The sequence below is a fragment of the Fundulus heteroclitus genome, unplaced genomic scaffold (genome assembly GCF_011125445.2).
Source record: "Fundulus heteroclitus isolate FHET01 unplaced genomic scaffold, MU-UCD_Fhet_4.1 scaffold_148, whole genome shotgun sequence".
Lineage (NCBI taxonomy): Eukaryota > Metazoa > Chordata > Actinopteri > Cyprinodontiformes > Fundulidae > Fundulus > Fundulus heteroclitus.
The window spans coordinates 184,416-195,961 of NW_023396560.1; the positions used below are offsets into that span (position 1 = coordinate 184,416).

At 40.6% G+C, this 11,546-nt stretch overlaps 1 protein-coding gene across 1 annotated transcript; it reads left to right on the forward strand.

Annotated features, from left to right (window-relative positions):
* Window positions 1-484: 484 nt before the first annotated feature.
* On the forward strand, window positions 485-9,237 carry LOC118558693 (up-regulator of cell proliferation-like). The gene is made up of 2 exons (XM_036129237.1): window positions 485-539; window positions 4,586-9,237. The coding sequence occupies exons 1-2, from the start codon at window positions 485-487 to the stop codon at window positions 9,235-9,237; spliced, it is 4,707 nt and encodes a 1,568-aa protein (XP_035985130.1).
* The last annotated feature ends 2,309 nt before the right edge of the window (window positions 9,238-11,546 follow it).

An 11,546-nucleotide genomic window follows, 5' to 3' on the forward strand; every position in this document is an offset into this window, starting at 1 on the left:
ATCCGCACTCCAAGTTGCACTGAGTGTGGCGATGACATTCAGACAATCCTGGACCTGTTCCATGAGGAGCCCCACGTTCTCCTGGAGAACACGCTCCGCTGAGCTACGGTCCGGGAGCGGGGCAAGATCCATCGCGCCAGTTCCTGTATAGAAGCTCTGTGTGGGTGTCGGGTTCTTGTGGTCGGCTCGTTCTGTCATGTTTTTGTGAGGAACCCGAACACAACCACACACAGAGTTCTGTTTTGTGAGTTTATTGAAGATGAAGAAGACCAGAGTTCAGACCAGACGGAAGTAGGAGGCTGTTAGTGGCTGAGGCTGGCAAGCTGGATGGAGACAGAGCATGGAGGCAGCAGGAGCAGCAACACAGCAGAGTAGAGACTTGGAACCAGAACTAGACCAGCAGAATTAAGCAGCATGACTGGATGAATACTTGCTGGACCGGAGTGGGAGCAGAACCAGAACCACAGCAGGCGGACGGACGGAGATGAAGGGAACCCAGGCTGGTAATGAAAAGGTAAGGCGAGCAGTCAAGAGCACAGGTAAACAGACGAGCCGACAGGGAAGGGCAAACTAAGGGAGGTTTAAATAGGAAAGCTGACAGGTGGATTGAGTCCTGGCTTGATTAGTGGCTGGCAGGTGTAGATGATTGCTGAGGTGGAGAGGAGACTGGGGTGTATGGAGGGTGAAAAGTGCCCTGAATATGTGCATGATGCAGCAGACAAAGCTGCACCATGACAGTCACAGTTAACAGAACGCCAGACCAGGTGTACCTACTATGAAGATAAAAGAGAGAGAACATAAAGTTAAAGCAGAAATGCACAATTGAATTGCATAATTGAAGAACAGTAGAACTCTATAGAGTGAGAAAATTAGATCCTGATATCCTCCGGTAGCCTAAGCCTATAGCAGTAAAACTATAAAAGGTAGCTCAGAGTAACATGAGCCACACTAGCTATAAGTTTTGTCAAAAAGGAAAGATTAGTCTTAAAAGTAGACAGGGTGTCTGCCTCACGGACCAAAACTGGGAGTTGGTTCCACAGGAGAGGAGCCTGATAGCTAAAGGATCTGCCTCCCATTCTACTTTTAGAGACTCTAGGAACCACCAGCAGACCTGCAGTCTGAGAGCGAAGTGCTCTGTTAGGAACATACGGGGTAATCAGAGCTCTGATATATGATGGAGCTTGATTATTAAGGGCTTTATACGTTAGAAGGAGAATTTTTTATTCTACTATTGATTTAACAGGAAGCCAATGAAGGGAAGCTAAAATTGGAGAAATATGATCCCGCTTGTTGATTTTCATCAGAACTCTTGCTGCAGCATTTTGGATCAGCTGAAGGCTTTGAACTGCATTTTGTGGACTTCCTGATAGTAAAGAATTACAATAGTCCAGCCTTGATATCCGGCGATATTCCGGAGGTAAAAAAAGGAAACTCTGGAAACCTGTTTAATATGGGATTTAAATGACATGTCTTGGTCAAAAATAACACCAAGATTTTTTACTTTATTACCAGAGGCCAAGTTAATGCCACCCAGATTAAGTGATTGGTTAAGAAGTTTATTTTTTGAGGACTCTGGCCCAAAGATTACAACTTCTGTCTTGTCAGAATTTAGATGCAGGAAATTTAAAGTCATCCAGCTTTTGATGTCATCAAGACATGACTGATGTGTTCTAGGTATGCAGCCTGCTCTGCATACCTAGAACACGAACCAAACATGGAGAAGCAGCATTTAGTTCCTATGCTCCACTTACCTTACCTGACTCTGCCAGATAGATTTGCTCCGCATATCCATCTGGAAACCTTCCGTTGAAGTAATTTTGGGAAGGGGCGAAAATACTGGTTAGCTGATTGGCCTATGTTGGTGATAGACGGGCCAAATAAACCAATCAGATTCGTCGTCGCTCGTAACAGAGCGACGACGAAAACACAACCACAAGCCAAGCTATTCTTGCTGCTGCAGGTAAAGGCTCGTTAGCTCAGCAAAGAAATACTCTGTAATTCCGATAAAACTTGATAGCCACGCTAGCGCTAGTTTCATCGGCTGAAGCCGCCATGTTCTTTAGACTGAACTGTCGCGCTTCCCGTTGCGTCACACCTCAACCCGCCTCAAAGCCAACGCTGATTGGACGTTCGTTTGGTGAACGGCTCCAAATTTTCTTTAACGGAGAGTAGCCAGACTGATCTGCGAGTGAAACCTTGAAAGCTCGCGAGATCAGGATGGTCTCACGAGGCTACCACTTACCTGGAACAAACTTCCAGAAAACTGTAAAAGTGCGGAAAGCCTGAGTTCTTTTAAATCAAGATTAAAAACATTTGTTTAGGATTACCTTCGATTGTTCTAATTGAACTGTATTACTGAAACATAATTAGTTCACTTTGTAGTCCAACTTGTTTGCTTTTAATTTCTATTCTCCCATGTTCTATTTTGTTTCAGCATTTTAATCCTGCTTGCTTTTATCCTGTTTTATTTTCCTATATTTTAATCATGTAAAGCACTTTGCGTTGTCTCTGTACTGAAATGTGCTACACAAATAAATTTGCCTTGCCTTGCCTAATGGTAAATCCACCCCTGGGCTTGATTATTAAGGGCTTTATACGTTGAAGAAGAATTTTAAATTCTATTCTTGATTTAACAGGAAGCCAATAAAGGGAGGATAAAATTGGCAACATATGATCCCGCTTGTTGATTTTCATCAGAACTCTTGCTGCAGCATTTTGGATCAGATGAAGGCTTTGAACTGCATTTTGTGGACTTCCTGATAGTAAAGAATTACAATAGTCCAGCCTTGAAGTAACAAATGCATGGACCAGTTTTTCAGAATCACTCCTGGACAGAATAATTCTAATTTTGGTGATATTCCAGAGGTGAAAAAAAGGAAACTCTGGAAACCTGTTTAATATGGGATTTAAATGACATGTCTTGGTCAAAAATGACACCAAGATTTTTTACTTTATTACCAGAGGCCAAGTTAATGCCACCCAGATTAAGTGATTGGTTAAGAAGTTTATTTTTTGAGGACTCTGGTCCAAAGATTACAACTTCTGTCTTGTCAGAATTTAGATGCAGGAAATTTAAAGTCATCCAGCTTTTGATGTCAAGACATGACTATAGTCGAAGTAATGTATTTAGAAATCTTCTTCTACTCTTAATTTTAAGATGAAATTTATGCACTGTGCTGTTCCTATCCTGTGGCCTCTGCTTCAATCATTCTGGCAAATTTGTGCAATTGGCTGAAATCAAGCAAACTGCCATGCAGGTGAGACATCTAAGGTCAAAGTTAGGGATGAAGGAGGAGATGAACCAACAGAGAGGAATCGGAATTGCATTGGATCTGGGAGAAGAAAACGAGTGAGAATCATAAAATGTCTCTTTCTCTCTCCTGACATTACGTTCTTTATGTCAGCAGCGGAAAAATAAAATTTGGGCCGAAAGTTTTATTTACAAGATTAAATTGAGTGACATGGTCTGTCTGTTGACAAACAGTGCTGCTCATGCTGCTGTGACTCTGAACCGCTAAAAGCACTTATGCACATGACACGCCCATACTGCTGCAGCCTTCGCTGCTGCTGAAGGGGGCGGGATTGGTAAAACATGCAGTTTCTTGATAATGTTCACGCACAGAGCTGTAATACTTTTCATTGTGATTCAGACAGGCTCGGTTAATTTTAAAGAAGCAGTTTTAGCGCATATTCAGTCCGGACCAGGGAGTGTTCGGGTCTGCTGAGGTGTGTTGCTACGGGCGTGTTTACCTACTGAATGTAACCTTTCTGGAACAACCAGGATATAATGTTTTATTTCTCTGATTGATAACAGCTTTGTCGAGCGTTCTGTTATTGTTACTCTGTGCCACTCTACGAGTCCTCTCTCTGGCTTACACTCTCGCTCGTCATCAGACACAAATAAAACTTCTTCATGTTTGTATTCTGCGGCGTAAATTGTGAGTCAGACTCAGATTTAGGGTTAATACACACACCGGTAGATAATCAGAGTTTAATTCAACTGGATGATCTCTGCTTCAGAGACGTTCAGGTTGTGGAGGTGTGACCGATCTGATCGTCTCTTTCTTTCTCTCACTACACGCTGAGCCACAGATGCATCTAAAAATCCTCAGGATTCTATTGTGGATGTTGTGTGTACCTTTATTGTAATTTAATTCAAATTATGTTCTAATTTTATTTATATATCCTTTGTTATGATGGTTGAGTTGCATCTACAACTGCAATTTTTTATTTTTACTTTTTTTAAGATTTGGCGTGCGTCAGCCCAGTTGGGACACGGAAGGGTGAGCACGGCGAATAAAGTTTGGGAACCCCTGAGTTAGATGATGTTATCCTGGAATTAATAGATTTGGGGAACTCAGTTGAAAGATGCATCATCTGGCTAAGCGCCAGATGTTTTAGATGTCCCTTGGTTTTTGAACCTAGGTACATTTAATTCAACTGTACAACAATATTGCTTTCCTACTGTGTAATAATGAAATCTGCAGTGTTAAAAGTACAAGTTAATTAGTTAACTGTTTATAATAAGAATCTACACACACTATTTGAGAGGCATATTAAATCTATTTATCTTTATGATCTACAGACACTGAACTTCAGAGCCTTTTGAAGAGTCTGGGATTGGAGCAGTACCACAGAGAGAAGCTATCACTCAGCAAAATACTTCAGATTGATGAGAAGACAATGACTGATGACCCTGGCACGTGTAAATCTAATGTCCCATTTTATTTTCTTAAGAAATTGATGATGGTTAATGTAACTGCTAGGACTGTGAATCCTCCTGCTGATTTAAATGGTGATGATGCATCAGAAAAGAGAGATCTTTTTGACAGCCCAAATGATGCTGAAGTCTTTAATCCTCTTGATGTAATCACTGCTCTCTTTCTGTGCTCTGATGGGTTTGTTCAGCAAGAGTTAGCACTAAAAATGTCCATGTGTCAGTTCTCTGTTCCTCTGCTGCTTCCTAACTGTGATACTAAACAGTGCACCCTCATGCTGTGGGCCATGAGAGACATTGTTAAGAAGTACAGACCTCCAGATCTTTCAGCATCAAAGGGCTTCAAAGAAGAAAGAATCGTTCTTTCTGAGCTTCCAATGATCTCATTTGTCAGACTGGGTGATTGCTCCTTGTCCAAATCAGAGATTCTCAACAAACTTCTTAGTAACCCTCAGCAGTACCATGACACCTTTGTTCATCACGACATGGAGTGTGGAGACAGTCCAAGAAAAATATCTGATGGACTGACTGAAATTACCTGGTACCTTCCCTGTGGAACCAAAAACATGGACATTTTCAGTCAGCCAGTTGCTTTAGCTAACCTTCGAGGTGACATTGCTTCACATGAAACACAATTTTCCTTTTTGTGTCAGACATCTGCTGCAGTTTTTGTGTTTTTTGATCAGCTGGAGTCTGAGTGCAAACTGCTATCTAATAAAAACTACAAAGCAAAGATCTTCTTGGTGGGAAACCAACAGAGAAAGAGCTTCACTACAGATGGTCTAACGGAAACATTAAACACACTGAACTTGACAAAGAACAACATCATTATAAAAACAAAAAAGACCAATGATGCAGACTTCGTGAAACGTTTGAGGACAACTGTGAGCAGTGTACTTACCAACCCAGGGTTGAAGATGTCAATAGAGCAGATGGCCGACATTGCACATGAACTGGGAATTTCTGTTGATGAAGATTCACCAGAGTGCCAGGCTGGGAAGAAAAATGCAGATGCCATCACTGCAGAGATTGAAGACACCTTTAAATTCAAAGAAAAACAGTTTCCTTTGCAAGGCCAGATCTGGAAGGAACTGACTTTGTTAGAAAAGGAAGAATTTCGTCTTCGAAAAGTTGGCTCTGAAAACATAGAAAACTATAAAAGTAATCTTAAAATGAAAAAAGAAAAGCTGCGTAGGAAGCAGAACTCCCATGCCATGTCAGATTTCATGAGCTGCTTCATTAGTGCAATATCCTGCAAAGAAAGTGTATATTTTCTGAAATGGATGCGAATGAACCTTGACAACCTGTCTCAAATAAAACTTTCCAGCCTCAGGGAGCTTTACAAGGAACAATCCAAGGACTCTGAGAACAAAAATGAAATCAAAGAAATTGACAAACAACTTTTCAACAGCTCACTGGGAGTTGAGCACTTCTTCCGTGAAATGGGTCAGATCTATGAAGCTTCTCTTTACCTTCCAGAAACAGACCCATCACGTCAACAACTGCAACATCTGCCCAGACTCTGTGCTCAGTTATTACTGGATGGATTTCCTCTGGAGCTTGTAGATGGAGATGCTTCCAACATACCTCTCAGATGGGTGAGTGACGTTCTCTCTCAGCTCAGTGACTTGGTGTCTCCAAAGAACAAGATACTGGTTGTCACAGTACTTGGAGTTCAGGGCACAGGAAAATCCACTCTCCTTAACACCATGTTTGGGGTGCAGTTTGCAGTCAGCAGTGGTCGATGCACTCGAGGAGCCTTCATGCTGCTCATCAAAGTCAGTGAAGACTTCAAAAAAGATCTGAACTGTGACTTTGTGGTGATCATTGATACTGAAGGCTTAAAGTCCCCAGAGCTGGCACAGCTGGATAACAGCTATGAACATGACAATGAGCTGGCGACACTGGTTGTTGGGCTGAGTGACGTCACCATTATCAATATTGCAATGGAGAATTCAACAGAAATGAAAGACATCCTGCAGATAGTGGTGCATGCTTTCCTCAGGATGAAGGAGGTCGGCAAAAAGCCTAAATGTCAGTTTGTTCACCAGAACGTTTCTGATGTTTCAGCCCATGAGAAGAACCGACGAGACAGGAAGCTGCTCCTAGAACAGCTGAATGAGATGACCCAGGCAGCAGCTAAAATGGAAAAGAAAGAGGAGAACAAGAACTTCACTGATGTGATGGAGTACAATCCAGATACTGGGAACTGCTACATTCCTGGACTCTGGAATGGAAACCCACCAATGGCACCAGTCAATGTGGGATACAGTGAGACCGTCTATGAGCTCAAGAAAAACATCATCCAACTGATGGGAAAGTGTGAGTCAACTTCTAACAACATCTTGGAGTTCAAAGAGTGGATAAACAGCCTGTGGACTGCAGTAAAACATGAAAACTTCATCTTCAGCTTCAGAAACAGCCTGGTAGCCGATGCATACATGAGTCTCTGCACAGAGTACAACAAATGGGAGTGGGAGTTCAAAAAAGAAATGTACACCTGGGTTACCAATGCAGAGACAAGAATTTCTAATTTTGGGACAGTTGCTGCAAAAACTGAAATATCTGAGCTGAGAGAATACATCACTGTGTTGAAAAGTGAAGCAACCAAAGAGCTGACCAAGTTGGAGACACTGATGCTTGATAATCTGAAAAAATACTTTGAGCAGGCAGAAGGTCATGTTTATCTGGTTGAAAGATACAGAGAGGATTTCTCAAACAGCATAAAGAGTCTGAGACGACAAACTGAGAGATCAGTGTTTGACCAGATCACTGCAGCAGCTGACATCAAACAGGGACTGAAAGAACTCGACAAAATTGCAACCACTTATATACATAAAATTGAAAAAGCAGTTTGTGCTTTGATTGATGAATGTCGTAAGAAAAAAGTAAAAATAACAGACAAACAGCTTGATGAACGTTTTAATAAGATGTGGGCTGAAACATTGTACAACTTTTCTTACTCTGCACAGCAGACTTCAAATATCTTCACCAGTGTTTCCCTTCAGTTGCAAACAAATCTTTCACTCAAAGGAAGCCATGCATGTGAACTGCTGAGTAAAAGAAGCCTCCGAGACTGTGGACTGGAGCCTTTTAAATACAAGCCCAAAGGAGCAAAGGAATATATCCGAAGCAAACTACCAGAATGGGTTCCCTGGACAGATCTAGTCAAGGAAAAACAGGAAATCGCTGACAGCATCATATCTGCTTGTAATGACTGTGTCAGTGATAAAATCATGAGAAAAACTCATTATCACGATACTTACATGCAGGAGATCGTTCGCATCATTGATGAGAGACTGAAAAAAAAAGATATTTACCAAGACATTGAGTTTGAAGTGTCTCTGAAACAGCACATCTGTGGCTCTGCAGCCAGGAAGTTTCAGAAAATGCATGAAGATTTTATAGAAGAAAATGATCCTTACAGACGTCTGCAGAAAATCAGAGACAAGTTTTGTGCAGATTTCAAAGATGTGTTCAATGAGCGAGACCAATGCCAGAAGAAAGCTGAAGAATTCACCAACTTCTGTCTGGAACCTGCTGTGGAGGACTTTGTTTATCGTTCTCTTGGTCTTGATATTATTGATAAAATGCTGACAAGAGAGGAGTTCAGCACACGGATGTCCTTCCAGTATTCAATTTTACTGGATCTGCTTTTAAAAAGTGACTTCAAAAGCTTTGAGAGATATATCTGCTCATATGAAAGTTATGTAAAATCATGGATATCTGATAGAATTAAGGAGATTTTCTCCTCTGAGTCAGCATTATGTGAGTTTGAGGAAAGACATCTTCAGTCCTGCATTGACCACATAAATGCTGCCATTAAACAGGCAAAAGAAGAAAAGACTGACTGTCTGAAGACATTTGTAGAACATATCTGCAATGTTCTCGGTGATGAACTGGTCATTTCCCAGATTGCTCTTGATTCCTTTATGGTTCTGAACAAAGCTGACCATGAACAGTTTGCTTACTGGCTCAAAGAGTGTTTAGGAGAAATGAAAGAAACTCTTAAAAACAAGTTTAGAGACACCAAATTTGAAATAAAACTCATATATCTCAATGTAAAACCACAGAATGAGCTGTTCAACAGAGTTATTGGTTGTGGTGAACAGTGTCCGTTCTGCCAAATACCCTGTGATGCAGGTGGAGAAGCCCACACTGAACACTTTGCTTCCCTGCATCGACCACAGGGTTTAGGTTGTGTCAAGTGGAGTGACTCAAAAAAACTCACTACTGACATCTGCTCTTCTGCTGTTATCAGTGACACACGTTTTAGATGCAGTGCTACAAACAATGAATGGCATCCTTACAAAGACTATAGGACAATTTTCCCAGACTGGAATATTTATCCAGATGTGAGCCTTGAGGCGTCAGATTATTGGAAATATTTGATGATGAAGTACAACAAGGAATTTGCTGAAGAATATCATGCAAAGCCTGCTGACATTCCTTCTGCCTGGGAGAAAATCACAGAAGAACAGGCGAAGAAAAGTCTCAAGAAATCATTCAGCATCAAGTGAAATCATAACTCGTCTCTATTTGAAAGAATGCAGAACAAAAAAAAACGTGGTTCTTGCATGTAGTCTTGTTTTATTCTTTTTTCCTTAAAAGCCCACCTAATTTACAAGTATTTTTATGTTTTTCACTAAAGACAAAATAAACTGCTAAAGCATTTTTTTGGTATAGGTCCTTAATTTATCAGTAATCATTTATATAATTTTTGCATTTTATGATTAAATTCTTTGATAAACCTTTGTCAACAAAGTATCTGTTGAGAAAATATTTACACTCTTTTTGAAAAAGTCTGAATGTGCTTCTAAATTGAATAGATAATTAAAGTTTGAGTAAATGTTTAGAGTGTTCAGAATGTTCAAATTTAATGACTTGTAATCGTCTCCAGCGTTACTTTGTCGTTTAACAGGGTTGAATGCTTCACAGTCAGCAACTCATGCACTTTACAAAGTTTCCTTAGATAGAAAATGTTTTACCAAATTAAATACTAAACAAAACCTGATTGTTTTGATTTACAAGTATGATCAAATTAAAATGTGTGAATCTGTCTTAATGATGTTGAACTGATTATATATCTGTATAGATAAACTTGATCTGCTGTCTAATCTAAGGTCCTTTGATTATGACATTTGTTGTGAATCAGTCATCAATAAGAATGAGTTTGATGTCAAATTCTTTGTATCTTAGTTATAGTTGTTTATCCAGTATAGGTGTAGTTATTTTATGAAAAAATAAATAAATTTACATATTTATTTTTTGATTGGTACATTTAATGTCAAGCACTCTTTCTGTCATTGCCAGATATTGTTTTTGTATGTTTGAACTAAATACTTGGTTATTCTTAGTGGAAAGCTGCAGGCATCCAGTCATTAACTATGTATTAAGAGATTACAGGGGTTCCCAAACTTGTACCCCCATCTGTGTCCCAACCGGGTTGACACACCGGCAATTTTAAAAAAAAAAAAAAAAAAAATAAAATATATATAAAAGATAGATAGAGATTGCAGTTGCAGTTACAGCTCAGACATCATAACAAAGGTTATGTAAATAAAATTGGAACATAATTTGAATTAAATTGCAATAAAGTTACACACAACATCCACAACAGCTCGATCAAACCTCCACAGCCTGAATTGTTGGATTCACGAACTGAAGTCTGAAGATCTACCTGTGTGTGTGTGTGTGTGTGTGTGTGTGTGTGTGTGTGTGTGTGTGTGTGTGTGTGTGTGTGTGTGTGTGTGTGTGTGTGTGTGTGTGTTCTCACTTTATTTATTTCATGTAGCGGCTCCTAAATCTGAGTCTCACTCACAAAATAGCCGCAAAATACATACACGAAAAAGTTTCATTTGATTTGTGTCTGACTTAGCGAGTCAGCGAGCGAGAGAGAGAGAACTGGTAAAGCAGCAAAGAGTAACAATAACAGAGCGCTCCATAAAAACGTTATTAATCAGAAAAATAAAACGTTATTTTCTGATTGTTTCACAGCGGGTACCTTCAGCAGGTAAACACGCTCACGGCAGCACACCACAAGTTCCCCCAGCCCAGCCCACCACCAAAACTGTGGAGCGATATTTGTGCCTTCGGTTAGAGTGCGCAGGAACCTATCCGAGCGCGTAGTGAGACAACACATGCACTCAAAACCGGCCTGGCACGAGCTCAACTCTAAAAAAAAACCTCTTCTCAACCCACCTCATGCTCAGTTCCATCTCTACTCGCGCGCTCGACCTGCTCTTTCCACTCTCAACACCAGCTCTGCGCTCGCACGGCTGTCCCTGCGCTCGCTCGACTCTGTTTCTGCGTTCCCGACTTCAAAAACTGTCCACTCCACCAGCCAATCACAAACAGGTTTTCTATGTGGGCAATATTGTTGAAATATTATTTGCAAATGTGTGTGGAGAGTTGTGGATATTCGAGTGTCATGGGAGAAGATGAAGAGACAGAGGGAGACCCTTTATTTCTTTTTAAGAAGTCATCATTTGTCGGAGAGCACTAAGGAGTGACAAGGTAAGTCATGCATATAAAGCAAGTAGCCCACTTGAAATCTGATGCATTCGACAGTTATTATTTATAGTTAACAACTATGCTCTGGATAAACCTGCAGGACTGTGGTTCTGTTGTCTGTGGCTCTGTTTACACGGTGAAAACAGGTTTGTGTTGCATTTGTACTGTCCATTTACACACTTCAAGGTTTAACTGTTGCTCAATGGAACTTTCAGCTATAGCTGTGGGTTTATTCACAAGAGTTTGCAGCCGAAACAGTACACCGCCAGCAAGAAGGACCTCGCTGCAGCAAACAGAAAGGGCGGAGACGGACCAC

What these genes read in the sequence shown, in the direction of transcription:
- LOC118558693 (XM_036129237.1), top strand. Translation starts at nt 485, where the DNA reads ATGAAGGGAACCCAGGCTGGTAATGAAAAGGTAAGGCGAGCAGTCAAG. An exon ending in GCGAGCAGTCAAGAGCACAG is followed by an intron (nt 540 to 4,585) that starts GTAAACAGACGA and finishes TATGATCTACAG; the next exon opens with ACACTGAACTTCAGAGCCTT.